This window comes from Argiope bruennichi, chromosome X2 (assembly GCF_947563725.1).
Source record: "Argiope bruennichi chromosome X2, qqArgBrue1.1, whole genome shotgun sequence".
Taxonomy (NCBI): Eukaryota; Metazoa; Arthropoda; class Arachnida; order Araneae; family Araneidae; genus Argiope; species Argiope bruennichi.
In genome coordinates, this window is record NC_079163.1 from 107,841,514 (window position 1) to 107,868,879 (window position 27,366).

A 27,366-nucleotide genomic window follows, 5' to 3' on the forward strand; every position below is an offset into this window, starting at 1 on the left:
CTGCAAAAATTGCTAAATGACAATTACTAGCTCTAGGTAGATCGTTAACATAAATGTTAAAAAGAGTTGGAGAAAGTAAACTCCCTTGCGCACAACCGCTCAAGATTGGTCTGGGGAATGAAATTACATCGTTTATTCGCACCCGAAAATTACGAGAAAGTAGGTACGAGAGTAAAATTTTGACAAATTGGGCCGAAAATCCAAGTCGCATGCACATGAATAAAAGCCCTTGCCAAATTTTATCAAAGGCTTTGGCTACGTCCAGAAAAAGTGCACCTGTGGTTTGGGACTTCCCAAAGCCGTCGTGAATCAATTCTGTAACACGAATTAGCTGGTGGTTCGTCGACAGGTTTTTCCGAAATCCAAATTATTCAGAAATTATTATATTATTGTCGCTGAGGAATTGGTTCAGGCGTTTGAGAAGTACAGATTCGCACACTTTGCTCAAGCTACTAAGTAGCGAGATGGGACGAAAAATTTGAGGTAAAGTCAAATCAGAGTTTGGTTTGGAATAGGGACAACCACAGCTGTTTTCCAGCAATCGGGAAAATAACAAAGTTCCATTAGTTTGTTTATTAAAAAAGTAAAATATAAAATAAATCTAGGCGGGAGATTTTTAATCATGCGATTTGTAATTAGGTCCAATCCTGGTGATTTATTCGGATTAACGCAGCGTTTCTCAACCTTTCAGTATTCGTGGCCCAGTTTTCAATCATAATTTTCATCTTGCCCCCCCCCCTCCGCTTACAACAAAAAGTATACAACAATAATGTATATTGAGCATTTTCTATTCTGTTTTTAACTAACTGCCAAAAAAAGAGTAAAGGCGAGCCAACATTGGCGAGAAACCATATCTGGTATTTTGCAAAGCAGGCAGTGAACAGATGAATCGAATGAAAGCGGTGAAAATTTAAATATTATATTTGAAATGAAAGCCAAACAGGGAGATAACGTTAAAAGAATATGAAAGTAGAAAAATTCGTTGATGAAAGTTAACCTAAATGGGGTGAGCTAAATTTAGAAACTGGGAATACATTTTTTCGAATAATAAAAGAAATAAAACAGAAGCATGACTAAACAAAGGAGAAAAAAATAAGTAATGTTTGTGGAAGAAAATCCACACGACCGATGCCGTCTCGAGCATGCGCAGATGTTTTCTCATAGGAAGAAGGAAAATGTTTGATAACGCAAGTTTCAATTTCAACCAGTCTCATTCGATTCGATCCTTCTATCGCTATCGAATATATCGTGAATGTGTATGTTATATATGTTTTCGTGTTAATTGCAATTCGCCATATTAAATATTTACGGCAGCAGATTTATGCAGACTCATGGATAAATTTTTAAGCGGAAGTAAGCGAGCATTAGATGACAGTCAAGCATCAACAAGTACACAGACGAGCGTGGTTCCAGAAATAAAATCAAGAAAATATTCTCAAGAATGCTTAAATTTTGGGTTTACCAGTACTGAAGTAAATGAAGAAAAAAGGCCTCTGTGTATCATTTGCTCAAAAATGTTGGCCGCAGGCAGCATGAAACCTAATAAACTTAAACGACATTTGGAAACTCTTCATAGTGGGTATGTCAACAAACCCAGAGAATTCATCGAATTAAAATTAAAATCATATAAAAAGCAAAAATCATTTTTTAAAGAAATTTTGTCTGTGAATAAAAAAGCTTTAATTGCATCGTTCAAAGTTTCATATAAAATAGCCAGACGTAAAAAACCTCACACCATTGGTGAAGAGCTTATTTTGCCAGGAGCAATTGAGATTGTAGAAACTATGTTTGGAGATAATTTTTCAAAACAATTGCAGTTCTTACCTGTTTCAAATAATACTGTTGCTCGTCGAATTGGTGATATAGCTGAAGATGTAGAGTGTCAGCTTTTCTCGAAGTTGCGTGACAAATTGTTTTCAATACAGCTTTATGAAGCAACAGATACTAATAAAGATGCTCATATAATTGCCTATGTTCGATTTTGTGATAATATGTCAGTAGTAAAAGAACTACTTTTCTGCAAACCAATAGAACTCCAAACAACGGCCCTCGCATTATTTGCTACTTTAAATGGTTTTATGAACTAGGCACACATAGAATGGAAAAACTGCGTCGGAATATTCATCGATGGTATTCGTTCAATGTCCGGAAGATTCCAAGGTATACAAGCACTTGTAAAACAAAAATCGCCTCAGCGCGTTTCGACACATTACATGATCCACTGAGAAGTTTTGGCTTCGAAAGAAATGAGTCCTGGTCTAAATATTGTGTTAACTACGGTTTAACCGTAGTAAATTATGTAAAAATGAGACCCCCTGAAATCGAGAATCTTTTCTGCACTTTGTAAAGACATGGGTTCAGTACATTCAGCTTTACTATTTTATTGCGAGGCAAGATGGTTATCACGTGGGAAATTTTTGCAACGTGTTTATGAATTAAGAGAAGAAATCGTTATTTTCCTAGAAGAAGAAAACAGACAGGAGGCCGAAAATTTTCGCGATGGTTTATTTGTGATGAGATTGAGCTACTTGGTCGACATATTCGAGAAATTAAATAACTTGAATCTTCAACTCCAAGGAGCAAATACACATATGTTGGATACGAGTGTTAAAGTTAATGCTTTTTGTGGAAAATTGGAATTGTGGAGCAGAAATTTAAAGCAAAGAAATCTAACAATGTTAGCAAATGTGGATGATTGTACTAAAACTTACAAGGCTGAAGATGAACATGTAAAAGTTGTTTTTGTAACCACTAAAAATCATTTAGCCAAGCTGGCAAAGAATTTTAAAAAGTATTTTCTTGCTGACGACAAACTGATAGAAAGTTACGAGTGATTTAGGGATCCATTTCATAAAACTCCTGAAGGAATCTCAATTGATGAGGACGAAAAATTCATAGACTTCACGACAAGTGGCGAAACTGGGAGACAATTTAGTAATAAATCACTATTTGAATTTGGGGCAGAAGTAGAGGATGATTTTAATTGCACTAAAAACAAGGACATTTCGCATTCTATTACGATTTTCAACATCCTACCTTTGTGAAACTGGATTTTCTGCTGTGGCTATTTTGAAGACAAAATATAGATCTTGGCAGAACTGAGAGTGGCTATTTATAATATTAAGCCTTCCTTCGAAAAACTTTGCTCTGCTAGACAGGCCCAGGAAGTCACTAATAATTATTAAACTTGTTTTAATTTAGTATGTTTTGATTAAGTAAGTTTTTATTAATTAAGTTGTTTTACTTTAATAAGTTATTAAATATGTCAAAATGTATTTTGTTTTCTATGTGTATGTGTGCTTTCCTTTCAGTCAGTTAATCGATTTTTTTAAATAATATTTTCTCTTGGATATTCTCGCGCCCCCCTAGGGGGGCGCGCCAGACAGGTTGAGAATCGCTGGATTAACGTTTTTCATAAATTCTGTGATATCCGTCGGCCGAATGGGCTCGAGATTGTTTACATGTTCAAGTGTCAAAAAATTCTCCAGCTGATCTGTGACGCATTTCGCCAGGAGGGAGATGTTGAAAGCCACGCGTCAGCGTGTGGCGCAAACTGGTCTTATGTCCGCCAAAATTTCCGCCTTTTCGATTGAAGCAAGGGCGAGTTCTCCCGTCTCCCCTCTTAGGGAAGGGGGATCGGAGAGTATGGTTTTCTGAGAAAAGAGGAGCGGCGCCAAAGTCCGCGCGTGTCAAGGTTTTCTAACTGTTCAGCTCGCCGTTGCTCGAAGCGACCTACTTTTAACCCTTTTATCTCATCCTGGGTTCTGCGAAGTTCCGTTCTCACTTGAGGGGCGATAGATAGGTCGTACCATAGCCACAGTGATTAATAAATAATATCTATTAATTAGTAGTTTATATGCTACATTGATGTAAGTGGTGGGTGTAACACGATTTTTATAGTCTCTAATCCCCATCAGTAATTTTGCAAATGTGAACTTCGTCTAGGTCATGGAATTATTTTTTTCGCCCTTTCATCATGTTTCTCTTTAAAAAGTGGCAAATGCGCATTAATATTTTGTGTCCATAGCGTCCCTATGACTGAATCTCGGGATATCTACTGGGTTGGCAAAAATTAAGTCACCCACTTCAAAGGACTCTAAAATGCATTCTATTGGTCCAAATAAGATAAAATTTGAACTACAGATTATTCAGATGATGCGCTTTACATTTATTAATTTAAAAAAAAATTAGTACAAAAATTCACCAATAGATGGTACTGTAACACAAATGACATTTATTTGCACATATTGAAGACGTGAAACATAATTTGCATTAAAGCGCATGTGTATTATCATTTTTCTTTGGATAAAAAAGGTGAATTCTGCACGAACATTAGCTTGTAATGAATGTCTTCATAAATCATCTATATCTATCATTAATCATATAAATCATATCAAATAACTGTAAACTACAGGCTCCGTCGAGGCTGTGTGTGACGTAATTGACGCTCCGCTCATCATCTGGGTATTGCAACCATTCAAATTTTTCATGCTGCAAATGGCTCACCAATAGAGGTTTATGGGGGAAAATTTTTTATCTTTAGATTTAGGACTTCGAATAAATTTTGTATTTCCATTTTATATTTGTGTTGTTTCTAGAGCAATAATTGGTGCTGATTTTTTTAAATATTATTTCAATTTAAAAGCTGATCTAAGAAAACGTTGTTTGTATGATAACGACACTAAATTAAAATGTAATGCTGTATTTAAAAATGCTAATGTTGTATCTGTAAAAACTATATTTGTTAATGATCAGTATACTAAGCTATGAAGTGAATTTTCTAACTTAACTAAATCGCCTTGCATGGACCAAACCATTCAGCATAATGTAATGCATCATATACAAACATTTGGTGCACCTGTATTTGCCAAAGCTCGACGTCTGGCACCTGATAGACTCAAAATTGCCAAAATGGAATTCCAGCACATGCTTGATTAAGGCTACATACGCCAGTCAAGCAGTAATTATTCATCTCCATTACATATGGTTCCGAAAAAGGGATAATTAGATTGGCACCCGGTTGGCGACTATCGCACCTTAAATGCCCAAACGGTCAAAGATAAATATCCAATCCCATGTATAGTTGATTTTGCTAGTGAATTACATGGTAATAAAATTTTTTCACATATCGATCTTGTAAAAGTAATTCAGAAAATTCCTATAGCTCCCGAGGATATTCATAAAACCGCAATAATTACTGCTTTTGGTCTTTTTGCCACTTTTCAAAGTATTATTGATGAACTAACTAGAGACTTGGAGGGTGTATATTCTTTTATTGATGATATTTTAATAGCTTCAAAAACTCATCAGGAGCATATGCACCATCTGAGAGCTCTTTTTACTAAATTGTGTAATTATGGATTGATAATTAATCATTCAAAATATAAATTTGGTGCATCTAGTTTAGAATTTCTAGGATATCGAATTTCAGAAAATGGTTTAGAACTATTACCCGTTAAAGCTATTTAGAAATTTCCAAGACTACAAATTTTAACTCATTTGCGTAGATTTTTGGGCATGCTTAATTTTTATAGGATATTTATTCCTAAAGCTGCTCAAATTTTAGACCCTTTCAATAAATTCTTAGACGGTCACTAAAATAAAAAGAAATCATTTCGTCCTTCTAAAAAGCCAGACAATTCACTGCAATGGTCTGATGAAGCAGATAAAGCATTTACTTTGGCCAAGCAGGCACTTGCTAATGCTACCTTACTGAAATACCCCATTCCTGGTGCTGAAGTAAGTCTTTGGTCGGATGCATCAGATGTAGCAATTGGAAGCTCTTTGATGCAATTGTGCAATGATAAATGGGAATCAATTGCCGTTTTGTCAATGAAATGTCAGAGAAACTGGTCCACATATGGTCGGGAATTGTATGCTATTTATGTATCGATAAAAAAATTCCGTCATATGTTTGAGGGTCGTAATTTCTCAATTTACAAGGATCAGAAACCCTTAATTTTTACATTCAAACAAAAACCTGAAAAATGTAAGCCACGTCAGCTCAGACATTTAGATTATATATCAATTTTCAACTGACATTCGGCATATTAACGGAAGCGATAACATAATTGCTGATGCTCTTTCGCGAATAGAAATCGATGCTATCACAACTCCTAGAAATTGGACTATAAAAAAATTGCTCAAGAGCAATTGAATGACTCTGAGTTGCAGCAATTATTACAGTCAAACACATCTTTAAAATTACAAAAACATTATTTTCCCCTGAAAGATATTTAATTTGTGATATGTCTCAAGCCCAACCCAGACCTTTCATTCCAAAGGCATTTCGGCAAATAATTTTTGAAAATGTCAATTTTTTTATTTCATCCTGGTACATCAGCTCCCTCAAATTTAGTTTCCAAACGATTCATATGGCCAAAAAGGAAATCAGATATAAGAGATCGAGTTCGTGCATGTGTCAAATACCAACATGCTAAGGTTTTTCAGCATACCAAAGCTCCTCTTAGCACCTATGTCGAATCGGATGCTCGATTCTCTCACGTTCATCTCGATTTCATAGGAACCCTTCCCATTTCTGAAGGCAATCGGTATTTTCTCACGATTATAGATAAATTCACCAGATGGTCTGAGGTGATTCCAACAATTAATATGACAGCTGAGACCACTGCACGAGCACTTGTGCATGGTTGGATATTTAGATTTGAAACACCAATAACAATCACTACAGACCAAGCTCCAAATTTTGAATCCACACATTTTCGTTAACTCATGAATATTTTAGGTAGTCACAGAATACATTCAGCTGCATACCATCCACAATCAAATGGTATGATCGAAAGATCATTTTTTGTTGTTTGCATGAAAAGCAAGGGGTGCGATTTTAAATATTTCAAATTTATCTGAAAAGAAATTTCTTTCCTTTTCGATTCTCACAAAGGCAACGAGCATTTGGCAATAGTATAACTAGAGATTGCATAAATTTCCAAATCTTTCCATTTCATATGTGTTTCAGATAAGTCATTTTTCAAATATCTGAGTAATAAAACAGGTTCCTGACAATCGAATCATTAATATTAAAAAGTATATTTATTATTGATGCAACCGAGATACATATCTCAAGATAAAATAATGAATGGAAAGTACTTATAATAAAACAATATTGTTACGAAATTTCCGGGTTCGTTTGGATAGTGGAAGTTATATGGTGTGGAGAACGCTCAATCAGCAGTAGAAAATAAAACAACGACGTTTATTTACACGAAGAAACACAGGACAGCACAAGGACGGCAACTATATACAGCACAGAAGACGATTATCTTCAGCCGATACGTGCAGCTTACAACAAGACTCTCTACTGCAGACAGTAGCGCACAGCTTAGTTCAGCACTAGCTTGACTCCTTCGCTGCTCCGCTTATCCCTGGAAGACCAGTTCTTCACCGTCGCTTCCGACTACTCTCCAATCTGGTTCACGACCACCCGGCTGCGACAGGACTGCTTCCTTTTATAGGTCTCAGGAGGTGGGGCTAGAAGCCTCTCATCCAATCAGGAATGTTCGAGGCGTAACTTGGTTCCTACTGGACGGATAGGGAAAATTCTCGATGTTTCGGGTATAATCTATTTTGGCGCCAAAGTCGCCAAGCTCTGGGACCTCCTATGGAACCAGCTATGCTGGGAAGCAGCATCAAAGATTCGTAACAATATTTTCCAACTTTTTAAATTTAGCATGTCAATAGAAGAAGAGGCAAAAATCTGGTATCAGGATAGATATAAATAAGTCTGAAAGATCACATTTATTTTCATTCATTGAAATCATTATTAATCAGATAAAAAGGGTAAATAATATTCTGAAAGACTGATCTTTTGGAATTTGGATTAATGCTTTTGAATGCGGGAAAATTTACCTTAAAAATAAAAGGATTTGTCATGAAAATTATAAGCAACAAAAATCTATACTATGATTTAAGATGGTGTAGGTATGATAACCAAACATCAATAAAAAATTTTTATCGCACACACCCATTATTTCTTTATTAAAAATTATTTCTTCACTTTTAAATAAAGTTAGGCATCTGTACTCATACTTTTGACAATAGCACCATCAAGTGCAAGCTGTGAAAGATCTTTTAGTTAACTAAAACATATTTTTATATCTCAGAGCTTCAGAACGACAAAAAAGACTGTGACTTAGTTCTTTTGAGTATAAACTAATTTCAACGAACTCATAAATGCTTTCGATTCAATAAAAAGCGAGGAAGGCGAATTTATAATCTTTCAAAAATTTTCGGAATCTCTTTTTGTATGCATGCATACAAAATACGCGGTCAGTCAAAAAATTAGTTGTATTACTTATGAAAACAAAACAGCATAGAAATTTTATAATAACTTTATTTGTATATTAAAGTTCCATTCAAAATCTACTTTTCAACGTAATTACCCCCCCCCCCCGTTATTTAAGCATTTGTCGAGACATGGTGCAAATTTTTAAATGCCTTCTGCAAAGAAATCTCATCCAATGCCCGGTAACCATTCTTGGGTTACAGCTTTCACCTCGTCATTCGAGTAGTACCGTAGCTTTGAAAATTCTTATTTTATGGAACCAAAAGTATGGAAGTCACAAGGTGAAAGGTCTGGGCTATAAGGAGGGTGATCCCACACTTCTCACCTAAACTTTTTCTGAAATCCGCTCGTTTATTTTGTTGTATTAACTCTGCAATGTCTTGCATTGTCATGCAGGAGCACAATGTCTTTCGACAGTTTACATGCCTATCGATTTTTAAGTGATTATCGCAATCGTTTTAGTGTTTCAAAATAAGGTGCATTGATTGTAGCACCATTCGGTATTAACTCTGTTTGCATCAATCCTTTACTGCCGAAAAACAGCGTCGTCATCATCTTTTTCACAACTGGAACAATTCAACACTTTTTTGAGTCGGGGAATTGGAATGTTTCTCTCGAGGGAGCTGCGTTTCGTTTCAGGTGAGAAGTGGAAAATTCAAGTCTCATCTCTGGTCACAATTTTGTCCTAAAACTCATTTCCTTCCTTTTCGTAAAGCTGCATAAATTCAAAAGCACTTTCAAAACGCTTCCTTTTATGTTCCTTCGTTAATAGACGAGTCACCCATCGAGCACAAACTTTATGAAATTTAAGCTGAATGGCAATACTTTTATGCACATTTCCATGAGAAATATTAACTTCTTTTGAAATTTAGTCTATTATTATAGTCTGTTTTGCAAGAATGCATTCATTCATGCGAGCATCAATTTCAGAATTTGTCGCAGTTGATGGTCTTCTTTCGCGATCAACGTCATCAATATTTGTAACTCCATTCACAAACACGTTGCCCCACTTCACGAAATTTTGACGTAACATTGCATTTTCACCATACAGTTCATTCAGCTTCAGATAAATTAAGTCCAGTTACACTTTTTCTCCCACAAAAAACGAATTATTGCACGCATTTCGAATTTGGACGCCACTTGCAGCTGTCGAGACTTGTTTACGATTAATTATCAGAGAAACTAAAATTGCCCCGTGAAAGCCGCTACGTCACTCGATAAAGATAAATGTCTGAAGTGTTTCCACTCACTTGACCGAAAATTTTTACTAAGTAGTGCAGCTAATTTTCTGACTACAAATTGTCTCTAAGTTCAGTTAAGCAGATTATTTTTCATTAATTTAATAATTTGCAATAGATTTACACAAGCTAACTTCAGAACGGTGTATCGCTCAAAAAAAGATAATTTCATCAACGTATCTTTTAGAAAATTTTATGAATAGAAACGTAGCGGTTGAATTCAAAAACATAAACGTAAACAACAACATTTGACGCAAACAAAAATATATAAAATCCTTTCCACAAAACAGATAATTGCTATTAAATTTTAGTTTTATAAGTGAAATACTTTTGAAATTTTAGGAATCTAGTTTAATAGGGTATTTTTAAAATCATTGAACATTTCAGAATATATTTTCATTAAAGAATAATTGGTAATGCAAATATTTAAATTGAAAACTATTAATTTCTAATTCTTTTTACTCAACAATTGTGATTAAATATTATTTGGAGTACACTATAACAGTAGCTTTCCAAATACCTTCTATAAAAGAAATTATATTTTATGAAAATGATATTCCAAAAAATTAATTATTTTTATTGAATTAAACATGTGGAAATAATTCAATAATAAGTCTCTATCATTTCAAAGATTAGAATGAATTCAGAATAAAATTAGAGTTTCATTCCCACATATTGTAATGTCCAAAAGGAACATGTAGGTATGTTAAGTTAGAAATATGGGAAAATCTCAAACTTTCTAGGTAGTGATTCTGGCGAGAAACGTAAAAGTGTTATTCTGTTGTACGATGTCAATGGGCGAAAATACCTGATTCTATCCGACCGACTGTGTGATTAGCAATTCGTACTTTACCATCCCAGCAATAAGTTGTGTTATCACATATGAAGAGAAAAAGAAACATTACTTACAAGTTGATTAAGAGATAGAAATATTAGTTCTGCTAGGGGAATAAACTTCTATTAGTTTGATAATACATAACCTGTAAAATCTCCGCTTTCAGACGGAAAAATTCTGGTACCTATTATGTCCAGGATGTAAAAAAAAAAAAAAAAAAAAAAAAAATCTAATAAGCTATGCAGGTTTACGTTTTTCAATGGCGGGTTCTGAATATTCACTTTTTTCCCATTTTTTTTTTTTTTTTTCGTTTGCCTAATCTTTTATTAATAACAATTGTAATTTATTAATAACAATAATAATTAATTGGTATCATGATTTGGGGCCCATTTCGTTCTTAATGTTTTATTGATAATTTATGTATTTTCTTTCTCTTGAAGGTTAGATATTTTAAAAATTTATTCGTTGATTTATTCTACTAAATGGCTAAATTTGGTTAAAATGTTATGAGATTCTGTTTTGTTAACTCTACCCATCTTCAACTATTGAAATTCGTTCAAAAATTATTTCGTCTTTTATAAATAAATTCAGAAATAAAGTTCTCATCATTTTTTAAGACATTTTTCGATATTTAAAAAAGGTCGATAAGAATGTATTTGTGTACAAGCCCAAAACGCATTTAGGATACGGTTGAAATTATTATGTTGGTACAAAAATAGTTGTTTTTTACACACAAATAGCATAACTACCTTTTTGAATAATTTCTGTTTTTCATACGATTCATTCGACGCTAATCTTTAACCTTTTAACGCAAGCTGCTCATATTTTTATTTCAAGCTGTTTGCATGGCATTGCTTTAATATGAAGTGATAAAAGAGAATTTTCATTGTACTTAACTTCTTTCAAAAAGAAAGATATTGGTGATCACAGAGACACATGGAATCTATGGTGTTGATGATTAGTATAATTCTCTTGTCAAAACTTATTTACCGAATTTATTTTCATTTGCTTTTGCAAACTACTAATCTCCGCTACTTTAATAAAAGATGTTCAGTGTTTCGATTAGCCAATTAGAGTTGATTATGATCATATGATGGCCATAATTGATTCAGATCGTCTTATATTTCAGTGAACGAGATTAGAGATAGGCTCAAGATCAATTTTAAACCATCAATAGGCAATTATAAAGCTCGATGTTTGAATTCCACTCTAAATGAAAGAAATTCGATGAAAGCATTGTATTAAATATATTGTTTACATCAAAGGGATTGAAAAGAATTCATTTTGAAAATGAATGATAAATGGTGATGGAAAATGGATTATTTTTACCATGACATCAATTGAAAAGATCTGGAAAATTATGATGTTTCGTCAGAACTAAATCGAAAGTGGAAATTCTTAAAAAGAAGATCATGCTATCATTCTAGTGAATTACGATGTATTGTAGTGTATTGTTAAAAACTGTGAAATTAGAATGAGTATGTGAAAGTTTCAATTAAAATGAAATTAGATAAAGTACTCAAATAAAATCGTCATGAAGTGGTAAATAATTAGGAATAGTGCTTCTGTATAACAAAATTATACAGATTTTTAAAAACTCATAAAAAATCATTGGAGTTTAACTTAGAAGATGTCATAAAGCTCGAAGTTTGCGAAATCAAATTTTTATTTACGTTTTCCCAAAAACCTTTGAAAGGTAAAACTAGCAATTATAATGATGCTGTGAGATTGTATTTGGTTCAATTTTTTGTTGATAAGGAGTAGAAGTACAATGAAGGTGAAATAAAAGTCGAAAAGATGGCACACTGTTTTCGAATAAAAGGAAAGTATATCATTGATATATGCCAGAGTCATAATAAGAGACTCGGGAAACCAAGGATAACAGTAGAAAAAGAGGCCCCCACTTTATTATTTCTTTCAACATTATCCACTTTTTTCGAGCTACTGTTGATCCATTCTTAAATTAACTGAAATAGCTTCATACATTTTGACAGAACGAAAAAAAAAATGATAAATTTCTCGTTGATGTATGCTGTTATATATTATTCTTTATTCTAGTTTAATCTTGTTAAGTCGAAAAAGAATATGATATCCGGAGGTATTTGATGTTGTCTAATCTGATTATTCATTGCCATATTTGCAGGTATCACTTATTATTTAATTGGAAATAATTTTTTATTTCCAATTAAATAAATAAATTTTCGCCTTGGAAAGTAAAAATATAAATACTAATAGCAAAGTTTTATTTTTCCTTTTCTTAAAGTAATATCTCCAATGTAAAATTCGATATTTTTTCTCCTCAATAGTTACCCTCTAAACTCAAGACATCGGGGGAATTGTCCCAGTGGTAGTAGTGGCCATAACATAAATCTATTCATTGTTTGAAGTTTTGAACTTTAATTCATTAGAGAAAACGCAGTTGTTTTTTAACGAACCTAATAACTAATAGATTTGCTTAGAAGTTTTTATTTTTTGTGTAAAAATATAGTTCTTGCTTATCTTTCCTTTCTTATTGCTCATTAAACTGTCATACGATTTATTTTTCTAATTCTTAGGATGCATCAAGATGTATCCATATGAAAATAGAAGAATGTTACACAAACTAACAGATGATGATTTTTTTACGAAATTTTTTGTTGTGAAGGCTTTTTTTGCTATTATTTCAGCAAACTGTTAAGTAATTATTTCCGAGTGTTAATTTTTAAGTTTTAGTGTTTATCTTTCCCCATCAGGATTCGTCAAATGACAAAGTTTTAAAATGAAAGTTTGCATTTAATTTACATTTTAAGACAAACTCCATGCTAAAGGATATTGAATCTACTTAATGTCATTTTAAAATAACTAGACCACTTCTGAAGTTTTGTTTAGTGTAGTTTCATTATACTACACGTGGAACTTTACTCACCTTTATTTCTCCACGGCCAGTTACATTCATTTTAACCGTTAATTTCTATGCATGTAGATTGTGCGCAGAAGAGTGTGAAACGTGCTTTATTGTTCGGAGTATGATGAGAAATCCAGGAAATGATTCTTAATGTTTGCATTGAACTTCAAATTCACCATAACTATAATAGACAATATCTACTTAATGATAAAACGGTACCAAAACATCCAGGATGTAATTGTGTATAGCTCTTGAATTCTGGAATATATAGTGTACTTCAAATGTTTTCAAAGGCTTTCCTTTTTAACCACTCTTTCCTTGTTACTTTATAGAGAAGCCTTCCGAATATCATTGTTTCGTAAGTCCCATGACAAGGTTTATTTGTAGATAGCTCAGAAATTCTCCTATTTATTGAAGGGATGCCACTGATACGCGACATTCAGAATTTTTTGGTCGATTTCGATTGGAGTCATGAATTTACTCCAATTTCTGTCGTTACTTTTGGCTGTTAACTTATGCATTGCTCTTCTTTATCCTGAAGGTGAGTTATTTTGGAAACTTATTTAGTTATTTATTCCATCCAAATAGCAAAAATTAAATTTGCATAGAATTTATTTTGTGTTACAAAAAGGAATCAGCCTTCCATTTTATTGACTCAAAAACTATTTTCTAGCTTCTTTCTAATCGTTGAGATTCGTTTGAAAAATTACCTTCTCTTAGTGGTTGAATAAATTAATCTAAAAAATAAGGTTTTCTCTCTATTTTCTTTTTAAAAAAAATTTCCAAAGTAAAAATGGAATTTAAAAAGTGTCCCATTTACAAGTAATCAGAGATTGAAAGTTTAATGAAGAAAAAGTAATATTCGAATTTATTGCCTTTACCTCTCAAACTGCATATCTTTTAACTTCTTCGGATTGGAAGTTACTCTATTTTCTGTTTCATTCCACGCTTTCTTTAGGCTAATGTGTCAACATTTTTACTATTATTATACAGTTTAAGTACATTATATTCTAGCAGCGTCGCACGTAAATTCTCTTCATTTACCCTTGTTATAATAACGTTGAATTGGATTACACTATTATAGTATACAATATTACATAAAAACAATAATTAGCATCATTTCAAAAATATCTGGACATATTTGGAAAGGTTGTATTTGAATAGATATTTAAAATCAGTCCGCAAATGGAGGGCTAATTTTTAGATTATGGACGCATCCAATCTCAAAATTGACTTTAAAAACTAGAACCAAGCGGAGAAATAGGAAAGTGCTTTCCACTATTCAAATAATTAGATCTTTCATGCTTTTTGACATTTCGTGAGGTTATCTATTCTTGTCTTCCGTCATTAGCAATAAATCTAGCCATCAGAAATAATTTTGTAAGCAAGACAGGATAGTAGAAGAACTATCAAAAAGGAGATAAGTGATTAAATAGATTAGTTCTGTTGGACTATGGAAACTCTAATGTTTAAGTGTTAAAGAATTTCTTTCAGTCTGTGCAGCGAGGAGAAATTATGCTAATATAACAAAAAAAAACTCAGCAATTATAAAATTAACTTTTCATAATTGCTGAGCTTTTTTTGATCTAGCAAGACCTAAATCAGATTTTCCACAGATGTAATTATAGAACGTGAAACGTCTCTTAAATTTCAATTGAAAATCTATGGTGCAAAACTGAGTCGTCTATCTGGAAATGATCATTTTTTTTTCTTTTTTTACAATGCTAAAATTAGAAGTACTTGCATATTTTCTTCGAAACAAGGCTTTGGAAAATTTAGAACTTTTATAAAATAAGATTAATTTCTTCATTAGGTCATTAAACACAAAAAGTTTTGATAACTAAAAGTCAGAAATATTTATTTTAAAACGAAAGCCTTTTTTTTTTTTTTTTTTTTTTTTTTTTTTGAATTTGTCAAGTGTTTATATCGGTTATCAAAATGGAAAAAGGAATCCTTTTAGTCTTGAAAAAAACATTAAAAATGTTAAGATTTATAGTAGTATAGTAGATAAAAACATGAATTTTATTACAGTGTACATGCCACAATGAAAGTAACGACAGATTGCGCAATCATATCATTAATGTATCTTCATGTAATCAACATTATAATAAGCATGAGTTTCAATGCTGAAATTCCGATAATAAATCATGTAAGGAAATATTAATTTAGAAAACTATTAAACATCTTAAGAAGGAGCAATAATTTTACAGCTGTACATCTAAGATAATACCTGTAAAATGAAACTTTAACCCGTATTCAGGATAGTTCAAATGGAAATTCCCATAAAAGTATTAATGATTACGATCGTTTTTATTAAAGAATTCAATTCTTTAAAACTGTATTAATTGAACCCCCACCGTCTGAAGGTTGAGAGGGTGCATTCTCTTCTCACATTCTAGAAATTTATCCATTGTTATTCCTTTTGCTTCAGTATTCGGGCATTGCTTTCTCGTTTTTCATTCCTTCTTTCATTTTCGTTCTCTTTTTTTCTATGTTTGTTTGAAAGAAGGATTTCCTTTTGAAAGGAATTATTTCGCTTGATTTTATATTTACCAAAAATTCATTTCTTAAACAGAAATTTGTATATTAACAGATTTGTTTGATACAAAAAGTATAATATGCTTTTTGTATCAAACAAATCTATTCCAAGGCAGTAACATTTGAATGATTATTAATAGTATATAAGATAATTACTACTCATTACCAGAATTAGACATATTTCTTAACAAAGGCTTATTATTGAAGAAACAGCTCCGCTCAACTGGTTAATGGATGAAGTAGATAATCCACCTTATACGAAAAGTTCAAAATTCATTTCGATCCTTATTTCTAGCATTTGAATATTAATAGTAATAATTATTTTGAAGGAACAATATTTTATTAACAAGAATATGATATACTTTAACTGCTTAGTTTTTTATTAGAGCCGAGGCAGCCGGTTGATGAGATTTCGGCTTTGGAGTTGGTGAATCATGGATTCGGAATCTGGTTCCACGGAAGATCCATGCCACATGTGGGCCTTCTGTCCGTTATATGTGTTACAGTGGGTTATTTATGCTAATATTGATGTGAAATTGAAATCTGAGTAGTTGATTGTAATAATCAAATTGGGTGTTATCCTCGTAATCTGTTCATGATTTAAAATTACTAGATTATTCCCAAAAAAATGTATAACCGTGGGACAAGAAATTAATTTACTTACATTAATCTAGCATTTCCTTTTCGATATTTATTGAATCAATTTAACTGGAGATCAATTGACAATCCACATAACGTCTCATTACAAAAATAAGTGCGCACGTCCTCGAACTCCTATTTTATCGTCATTTTACGACGTCCTGTGACGAATTAAGTCCTTTATTCTTCTCCAGGATGTGAAATGGACTTCAAAACTGAAGAAGAGTGGCCTACTTGACGCATCACTTTAAAAAGAATTAACTCCACTAATTCTTTTTTTTTTTTTTTTTTTTAGAGTTGTAAAATATATAATTGAAATTTCAGCGATCTTTTTAGAAATCTTTGAAATAGTATTAAGCATAAGGTATTAAAAAGCGAACCAAAATTCTAACAACTTTAAAATAAAATGATAAGTTACGTAAAATAAATGGAGCTCAAACGGTAGCGAAACCGGTAGGCGTTATTTTTTGATACTTTATTAATTATGCATTGTATGCATAATTCCTTCCATTTATATACATATAGTTGCAAATGTAACGATTTTCCGTTCCTCGTCATCATAAAATAAATATTCCCTCCGTCATATTATGAATGATATCTTTGTAATATTTTACATAGGATTGATTACAATAAAAATATAAAAGCTCTAATAAAGCAATAAAAATAATTTAAAAGATCGTTTATTTCGCTTATTACTCGAGCACTGTGAAAAGAAATATCATTCTGAAAACACTGAAGTTTCGTTGATATTTCACAATAGTTGCAAGTATGCATTTCTTCGTAACTTTCATACATTTTCGACAGCTTACTGACACGTGTTTCATCATAAGTTATTTTGACGAAGAGAGGTCAGAGATGCCTGATAACCTAAGGGAAGATTGAGGAACATATGAGCTATTGATTCTGTATTTTTATCGCAGTAAAGTTCGTTTTGCCCCTGACCCGGATCTCTATTCCAATGATAAAAGGTTAAAGAAAAACTCATGGAAGGAAAATCAGTTAATTCAGTTATTGATTAGTCAATATGAGAACTTTGTGATCAATCAATCACGGTTTTTGTGACATTTTTTATCAGTTGCAATTTCTATTAAAATTTTGTAAAATTTCTTTTCATTTCAAATTGATTATTAATGGATTTTTTTACAGTTTTGATTGGTTTCATTTTTTTTTCTTCTATCTAGGAAAAATACTGTAAGCCAAATCTTTAAATAAAAATAATTAAAATTGAATTTTTCGTGTTTTGGAATACATTTTCCTCGGAACTGGACTTCAGTTTTATACTTTCAAGAATTGAATAATATTATTCTTCTAAAAAATTCATTTTTCATATGATTCGATTAAAATTGTTACTGATTAAATTTTTTTTAGTCACTCTTAGTTTCCTTTGAATTATGCTAACCAAATTTAGTCGTCGGAGCTTTATTGTCACAAATGAACTGTGGTGCTATATCACAAGAAAAACTTTATATTTAATTCGTTTTCAATCAGATTTTTTATATTAATTCTAATTGAATGAACTTCAATTGTTGAATTTAAGACGTTTAGGCAAAGAAATAACGAGCTTTTATGAATAAAATTTAATTACTCAATTGGTTTATCTTCTCTACTTTCTAAATAAATGACATCACCTGTTTTAAAGAAGTGCTTTCATTGTTTCAGTTAATAATCCATAAAATAATGAAGATATTTGTATATCAAAATATAACATCTGCGAATGAAATTTTATCATAAATTTCAATGTCGGATAATCTAATGAACGTGCAAAGCTTGGTTACGAAGTGAAGAAATCAATGAAAGAATGAGGCGCATTTGTGGAATACAATCTAAGAAATACATTTTTTTCTTCGAAGAATTAAATAAATTCGTAATTTGTTAAACGGATTGTTCTGAATTGAAAATATGAAAAAATACATACCCGAAAAATAAAGTTTATATACAAAAGACTGTTTTTATACAAAAGTAGGCGTCACTTTTTTAAATGTACGAAAATGGTGGATTGAAAAACGCCATTAGCTTTTACTCAAAAATATTTACTGCAATTGATGTTAATCACAAAGCAAATAAATGTTTACGTTTATTTTTTTTTCCAAAGATTTATTCATACGGTAAATAAATATCATGTAAATCTCAGTCTTGTAGAATACATCCGAAAAGAGATAATAAATAATTTGACTTAACACATGAACACTCGTGATTGTGAAGAACAGAATTGCATTGGTGATTTATGTCAGTTGTTCTCGATCTTTCGACGTTTAATACCTAGCCGTCTGTATCACTTCGGGTGTTTCGTTTCCATTGACTTTTACTCTAATTTGCCGATTCCAATGAAGTTTGGATTATTTTAAAATCTTTACTTCGTTAGAATCACCTATGCACTGGATGTAATCAAGTGCTTTTTGTGATAGTTGCGTGAAGGGTGATAATTATTAAAATATAGGAGTTTTGAGCTCAGTTACAAAGAAGATAAGTTAAGCACACTGACATTATCCTGTACACACTATATAGACCACGTGGAATCGGTTTATAAAGGAAAAATATTTCATACTTTTAACACTAGAGGGAAAATGCTGCTGCAAATTGAACTTGGGTAGAAATATAAGCATAAAAACTAAAAAAAGAAAATTTTATGTGGTTGTATAATATTTATGGACATTTTAATACAAAAATATTTTTAACAGTTACATTTTTTCCTTAGAATTTACAATTTGTTTTCTATACCAAAAGTGTTGTGGATGTGAATTCTGCTCAATTTTGTTCGCCTGATATTAATGCTTGTCTATTTTGGTTCCGGTTTCATTTGAAACAAAGTGTGCGTGCGCTCTGCAAATGTGGATAATGTGGCCTAGTTGAAGGGCCGTACAACACACATTAAAAGACCAATTGAGACTTGATATATTCTACAATCGATTGCCGCTTTTTCAGAACAAACATAATACAATATATTCAATAAAGAGTATTGAGCACAGTTCGTATATTAAATTATTATATAAAAGAAGCAAGTTGTAGAAAATAAGTCCTGAATAGTAAAATCGACAAGTGAATTGCAAATATATAAAAATTTATTTAAATGTTAAAAATGAAATGTAACTGTTCAAAATTTATTTCTCTGCTAAAATATCTAACAGATTTTAGTCAATAAAATGACGCTCTCGTTTATTTAAGTCTACATTGATACTTTCCCCCTAGTAAAGAAAATGTGACCTCATTTTTCTTTCTTCAGTTCCCTCCTACCCCTTGGTCTAAATAGTGTTTGTGCGAAATGACATTGTGTTTGGCCTAGTATTTCTTTTGTAACTGAGTTCTTTACAACTAAATATTAGTAAATCCCATATAGAGAGAAAATCTTACAAGAGTGTTTTCTGAAAGCATGATGACAGAAATGCTCGGAATTAGAATATTTTAATTTTTAGCTTGTAATTCCAATCAAAGGCCCAGAAAAAATGTGTCCTTTAAGAGAAAGGATTAATACACCAGATGTAAACAGAGCAGAAATGTAAATTGAACTAGTGCTCATAGCTTAAAAATAATTTATCCCATGCATGTGATATAAAATGTGAAAGGTACAAAAACTTCGTTTGTCAAAAATGTTATTACCTAAAAGCGTGAACTCCAAAACGAATTTTGAAAGGAAGAAAAATCATAATTATAGTCTTTTGTTCGACTGACAAATAAATGAGATCGTATATTGCGTCCATCATTCAGCAGAAATTATTCAAAAAAATGAGAGAAACAAATCGCATATAAATGGATCACTGTCTTAATATTAAAAATAATAAAAATAATTAATTGTATGTATTTGCTTTCTTTGTCTTATTGGCATTTAATTTTTGCATTAAAAATGCATTGCATTTTTTCATTACTTACAAAGTTTAATCTTTCAAATATTTGTTGTGTCAACGAGTCTCCTGAAGAAGCAGATTGCACATGTTGAAAATCAATGAGGTTAGCTGGTTTCTTATTTAAGAAGGGCGACTAGCCTGTTTGGAAGCAATATTAAGTATTTTACCAATATGTCCAGATTTTCGCGGCTTCAAACACATACACTTAAAACATTGGGAGACTGGGCAGGGAAGACAAAACTGGAAGAGATCGTTAAAATTACGACATGTTTTTTTTTTTTCTTAATGCTTTTTTTTCCCTCCATTTATATGCTGTCTAATAACATAAGACTGCATTTAACATAAATCAATAATATGCGAGGGAATCATAATACTAAATTTATGTTACTCACTAAAATATATGATTTTTTTTTTTTTTTTTATTCATTGTAAAAGTTTGGAAGGGGAATCGTCAGTTACTAAGTTTTTAAAAAGCTAATCTAGTTCACTTATCTAATTTACAAGCTAAAATCGAGACTTTTAAAAAGAAAGATCGAAGAGACTATGACAAGGATCTTCTGGCTAATTTAGAATTTCTGGTCTCTTTAGTTTTATGCATTTTTCACGCTTTTATTTTACTTGATTTGTTTCATATATTTGTTTCATATTTCTAAAGACGAAATTTCGATGCTAATCCTGATGCTAAAATCCTGATATTTTGTGCAATTGTATATTCTTGATGACATTATAATACAGCATTATTTTCAGAACATCATTATTAATTCATAGCTAAATCTTATTAAGCTTTTATTTAATATGAGAGGAACCTTTGGTTAGTCAGTTTGAGAAAAAAAAATGATTACAAGATTCCATAATTATTATAATAAAGAATTATGACATATATTAAACAAATAAATACTAAAAAAGCTTAAAGGAAGAAAATGAATACTAAAAGAAAGAAAATAGTAAAAATTATAATAGCACAGTTTTATTAGCTTACTGAAATGTAAAAAAAAAAAAAAAGAATGAATTTTTAGCTTTTTATTATTAAAAACAAAATTTTATTATCTTATTAAAATTTCATTTTGATATTGAATTCCATATCTTTAATAGAAAGCAACTATTTTCTACATTTTAGGGCATTAATGGAAAAGTGCTTTTTTAAAAATATTTTTGTGCTTATTATTTTTATAATTAAATTTAAGCTGTATATTTATTTATTCAGTTTCAGGAAATAAGACAGATGTTGAAGAAACATCTTCGATAAGGACGAAAAGGGCAATGAATAGATCCCACTCGGGTTCTACTACTGATTCAAATTCAGGATCTTCAAACGGTGGAGGCTACGGTGAAGGTAGAAGAAGAAACCGAATTTCTAATAATAATTCATCAACAACAAGAAGCCGAGGAGGAGGAGGAAATGGTGGTGGAAATAATTCAAGCAGAAATGGAGGCGGACGAAAAGAAGGAAAAAGAGGAGGAAATGGAAACAGGAGACAACAAGATTCGAATTCTTCAACTACTCCTTTAGATAACGAAGAATGAACGACTAATTTTGCGAGTTCCGATATGATTTTGAAAAATAAGCATTTTTTTTTGTAATAAATTTCGATTAGTATTTTTGCCATAGTGTAATCATTCATCTTAGTATTTCGATAGTTTTTTACAGAAAGTAAAATGACTAAAATAAAGTTGATTAAAATAGCCAGCTGCATCTGTAAATATCTGTGATTCTATGGAAAATAATGTTTTTAGTTTGCATGAAAAATACGAATGTTGATGAGAAAACTTGGATTTTAATTGTTTATGCATTTTGAATACTAATATATATTCTGTAAAAAAAAAAAAAAAAAAAAAAAAATTGTCTAACTTTTTCCATCTCTTCAAAGATAAAATGGAGTTGATAAAACAAACTTTGAAAGAAATATTATAACAGAAATTTATTTTAATCTGCATCATGGTTATAATGACACGAGAGTGTTATAATTCTTTAAAAAAATGCATCACTCAGACTTCTCTTAAGAAATATCTATTTAAAATTAAATAAAAACACAACCATCCACTTTCCCTCCGTCGCATAAGCTCTCTCAATCATATCTTACAAAAAAAAAAAAAAAAAAAAAAAAAAAAAAATCTCGCCAATCGTTTCCTCAGACGTCGCCGATGGCGGCCAAATATCAGAATGGTCATTTTATACATTACGCAAGTTACTATAAATAATGTATTTAAGAATTTATTTCAACAGACAAAAGCTTTTATAGAAAATAGAATTTAATGATAAATAATATTGGCGATAAGCATTTTGCTTATCGAAAATAATTATTTTTAAATTATATTTCCTGTAATTATAATTATATTTTATAATCATAATTACAATTAATTTCCTTTGCAATTGTATTCCCTTCGTGACTTTGCATCTTCCCTCAAAAAGAATAACCATGCCTATCTTTGCCTTTCCTAAATTAAAATGAATTATTAATTAAATTTAAGCAATTTGAGAACCTTATATCTACATTATTCAGAAAACTAAAAGTTATTTTTCATATAACATATATCGTTTGCTATTACACCATTGATAAAGGCGTGATAAGACATTTTCTTTCTGATTGTTACGTATTAGAAGTAAACATCTTTAAAGGGAAAAATGAAGACTACAAAAAGCAACAAAAGGTTTCGAAAACCATACAAGAACTTTTTTTTACAGTACTATTCGAGCTATTTGCCGAATGAAAGATTCTTATCACTTTCCAATATATCTTATTTTTTTCCCCGAAAAAAAAATTAAAAGTGCAACCAAACTATATGAAAAATAAAGACATTTTATTTGGCCGGCGTCCTGGCACGGGGTAGCGCGTCTTCCACGTGATCTGGGCAACCCGGGTTCGAGTCCCGGTTCGGGCATGGTTCTTTTTCTGCGTTCTATCTGTGAGGTGTGCGAATGTGCCCCCTTGTTAAAAGAGATTGTGCAAGCGAATATGATGCATGAAGTAGCCAAGTCGTAATATTGACCCTACTGAAAAAATAAGATACGCTCACTCGGCTTAAATCGCTGACAGATCTGTCAGCGGGCTTGTAAAGTGCCATAAGTAACAACAACAGACAATTTTTAAACACTCTTACTTAACTTCGTAGGCTTCGTGTTTGTAACGGTAGAATTTAAGAAATTTTGATTACTAGATTAAATTAAATTCGATTAAAATTAGATTCTAATTTTTTTTTATGGTTATTGGTTTCTGATGAAAATAATATTAGAGCCTTTAATTTTCAATTAATATATTAAGCAAAAATTGATTTCATAAATTTGGTATAAGCTAGAGTTTTATTTGTGAAATATTAATTTTTAGATTCCATAATAATAAATTATGAAATATATTAAAAACTAAAAAGTAGAATAAAAAAATGTTAAATTCGCTTTTATTAACGATATAGTAAAACGAAGGAAAAAAAATTATCGAAGATATTGCAATAAATTAAGAAATTAAGACATAATGAAAACATGGAAAAGGAATTCCGAATATTATTAAAAGTGAACATTCGTAATAAATGTGTTTAACGATTCACTTTACTTAGAGAATTTTTATTAGAATCTCAGGATTTTGCAGTTTCATTTTGGCATACATTATTCAGATAAAAAAATTAAAAATAAGGAATTAAGAATATTATAAGAAGATACGATTTAAAATACTTAGAATGAAAAGATAGTTTTAATGACTTATAAAATAATAAACTAAATAATAATAATAATAAACAGCGTAAGAAAATAACTTACTTTATAAGGTTTTCCGCAACAAAATAGCTTCAGTGCGCGACTTCACATCTTTCATTACTTACCACAGAAAGAATGAAATACTTTCCTCGCATTCCAAGATTTTATGATTTTGCCTTTACTTGTGATTTGAATAAATACGGATAGGACAGTTATTATGTTAATCGGATACGGGGAAACAAAAAAAAAAAAAAAACGGCGTGGATTATTCCTCGCTTTCCACATTGAAGGTTACATTTCAAAATCCTTCGAAAGAATACGAAGGCAAAATTTATTATGATAATCTGAAGAATAGCGGTAAAAAGGCAAATGCTAAAATTATGACCTCTTAAAAAATGCAGACATTTTTTTAATTAAAAAATCAGAAAGCAATTTATACAAATACGATATAAACTGCTTCTTCCATATTATTCTTTATTTTCACCAACATTTATGTAAGGTTGTTTAGTACAGTTAATTAACGTTCCATTTTGAAGCTAATTTAGGAAGAACACTACATTGTTGAACTTGGGTTTGGTAACGAGTTGCCATTTTTTCTCTTACCACAAGGTGATGAAAAGACTGTTGATTCTGACGGACTTCATATTCAGTGTACAAGACTGGCCTTAAGTAAAATCAGTACTCGAACCCATGATTTTTGGATTTCGAAACCAAGCCTACATCCAAATCACTACACCTCCAATAGTTATATATAAAGCCCTTAAACATTAGTTTCTTTTTAAAGCAGCGATTTTTAATCCATATTTTCAAATGAATGTACAGATAATAACTATTATTTTAATTATATATAATTTATATTAGAACATTGTAAACAGAATTCCTTCTATATTTATTCATATACGTAAATTTACAGATTTTTAAATGCTTGTTATTTCTTTCACTGGCGTTACTTTTTCATATGCGAAGTATAGAGAAAGTAGAAAGTATTACTATTTTTAGTTACAAAAGGACCCTATTAGAGACTTTGACATTGTTGAAATGAAAACAGATCGCAACGAAAGAACGGGAAAGGGATTATGAAAGATTTCATTCATATTCAAGTGATAAAAATGCACTTACAAAAATGAATGACATGCAGTATGAAACTCACATATTTTATTGTTTTTTTATGAATCAACATTAATATTTCATGACCAAGGGATTATGAAAGATTTCATTCATGTTCAAGTGATAATAATGCACTTACAAAAATGAATAACATGCAGTATGAAACTCACAGATATATATTTTTTTTATTTTTATGAATCAACATTAATATCTCATGACCAGCTTCTGAATTCTCTCTGTGTGACCAGCTTCTGAATTCTCTCTGTGTGACCAGCTTTTGAATTCTCTCTGTGTGACCAACTTCTGAATTCTCTCTCTGTGTGTGTAATTCCTCCCTTCTTGCCTTCCTCAGTCAGCGTATGAAATTTTATTTCATTCCTTTCATTAACTGTAAAAGCCCTCTCACGGGGAAATTTATTTTATAGACACCCAGCATTTCTTCATAGAGTTAACAACAAATAACAATTTGAACTTTCATGCAATTTGTAAAAAAATTGCTTAGAAAAGTTTGGCTTTGAAGTTGCAATTTCAAAATTAGGAATAAAAAAAACTCAAGAAATTCTAAAAATGACGAAATTTAAAGAAAGTTTGGAAAAACATTTACACGAGCAGTTTATGTTCAGCCATAAATGTATTTAAAAAATTAAATGACTAAATAAATGTATCAAAACGAATGACAATTCACGTGATATTTAATAACAATACCCTGGATATCAATATAAACTTATAAAAAAATAAAATAAGACCTTTTTCCTAGCTTGGTATCACAACATTACAAAAAAAAAAAAAAAAAAAGCAAACTGTTAGGTGAGACTTGTCAAAATAATTTTTTTTCTAAGTAACACTTGCCAGATAATTTTAAGGACAAGAAGAACAAAATCTGCAATATACTAAAATTATATTTTAAATGAATCGCAAACATGGTGAAATTATTCATCTATATTTATGAAGAAGTTATTATAAAAAGGAAAAATTAAAAATACAAAACTTTTTTAATCTGAAATTAGGATTAATTAGAAAAATTTGTATAAGTTATCCGCTCTTCTTTTTAGGAAGAATTTTTAATTAAATCTTATACACATATCTAATTCCTTATTTTTGAGTTTAAATTTAGTAAATATACATTTTTGATCATTGCCAATCATTTCCTGTTTGGATTTTTTTTTTTTTTTTTTTGCATAAAATGGAGGTTAAAATGATAATCTTCTAATGTTAACATAGAAATAATCACTCCTCTTCATATAAATATTTTGGTTTTTCATTCAAAGAAAGAGTCAGCAAGATGGAACTTTGGAATCTCTCAAGTTCCCGCAATCCAACGTGATTAAATCAACTCTTAAAAATTAAAAAAAAAAATGGCAATTTCAACACTTGCTGATTTAAATACATTGCGTTATCCTTATCGCTAGTTTACTATCAAATTTTCAGATAAAAAAATATTAAAAAATTAAAATCTAGCAAAGGTCATAAACAGTTTTCTACCTAATCAGTTTATCCACTAATAGAAACTGGCCAAGAATATAAATTATGAAAATATTTATAAGTACTTACGTTATTCAAGGTTTAAGAAAATAAAATAATAAAAATGTGTTAGCTAAACTTATATACTTTCCATTTTAAGTTGATATTAGATAATTCGTATGTAGATAAAATCTCTCTCTCTCTCTCTCTCTTTTTTTTTTTTTTTTTGCCACGGAATTTACTCTTTAACTTAACATGATTTGACTTTGAACTAATAAATATTGAAAAGTAAAAACCATAATGATCTGCACAACATAATTAAAGAAAAAAATGCATAAATTAAAGTACATCAGTTTGTCTTTAACGAAGTTATTTAATTATTATTAAAAAGATCCACACATTGCATTTATTGAAGCATCACATATCCATTGTATGATTGTTTCACTTTTCGTTTTTGACAAGCCAATCAGATATAGAAATTGATATTGAAGATATTGAAGAAAGGAATATTTGACAATTAAATCCTAAACAAGTTTATTCGTTTTATCCTTCTGTTGTAGTATTTCAACAATAGCATTCCCTGGCCGATATTTTTAGTTTTTTTTTTTTTTTTTCCCATTGAAGCCGGTTTCAAAGAAACCACGTTGCGAGTTGAAAAGTTTCTTACCATAACACACACAAAAAAAGTATTTGATAGTTTCCTAGAGGACATTTATTTATATTATATACTTACAATAATACATGAAATCCAGATTTTGAAAGCAGAATGAAAACGCTAATTATTTAAAGTGCTCTGGGAGCTTTTTAAAATTCTTTAAGCACATAAAAAAATTAAGGA

General features: G+C 30.8%; 2 protein-coding genes across 2 annotated transcripts in view; one reads left to right on the top strand and one right to left on the bottom strand.

The window, feature by feature from the left end:
- The window catches only part of LOC129960516 (alpha-N-acetylgalactosaminidase-like), a 39,106-nt gene extending 15,023 nt beyond the window's left edge, over positions 1 to 24,083 (bottom strand). Inside the window, exon 1 of the mRNA XM_056073998.1 lies at positions 24,024 to 24,083. The gene's annotated coding sequence lies outside the window, so the exon portion shown is untranslated. The remainder of the gene's footprint in view (positions 1 to 24,023) is intronic.
- On the top strand, positions 13,699 to 21,864 carry LOC129960517 (translation initiation factor IF-2-like). Its single transcript, XM_056073999.1, has 2 exons — positions 13,699 to 13,800; positions 21,480 to 21,864. Exons 1-2 carry the CDS (start codon positions 13,731 to 13,733, stop codon positions 21,797 to 21,799), a joined length of 390 nt encoding a protein of 129 aa, XP_055929974.1. The 5' UTR covers positions 13,699 to 13,730; the 3' UTR covers positions 21,800 to 21,864.
- Positions 24,084 to 27,366: the final 3,283 nt, after the last annotated feature.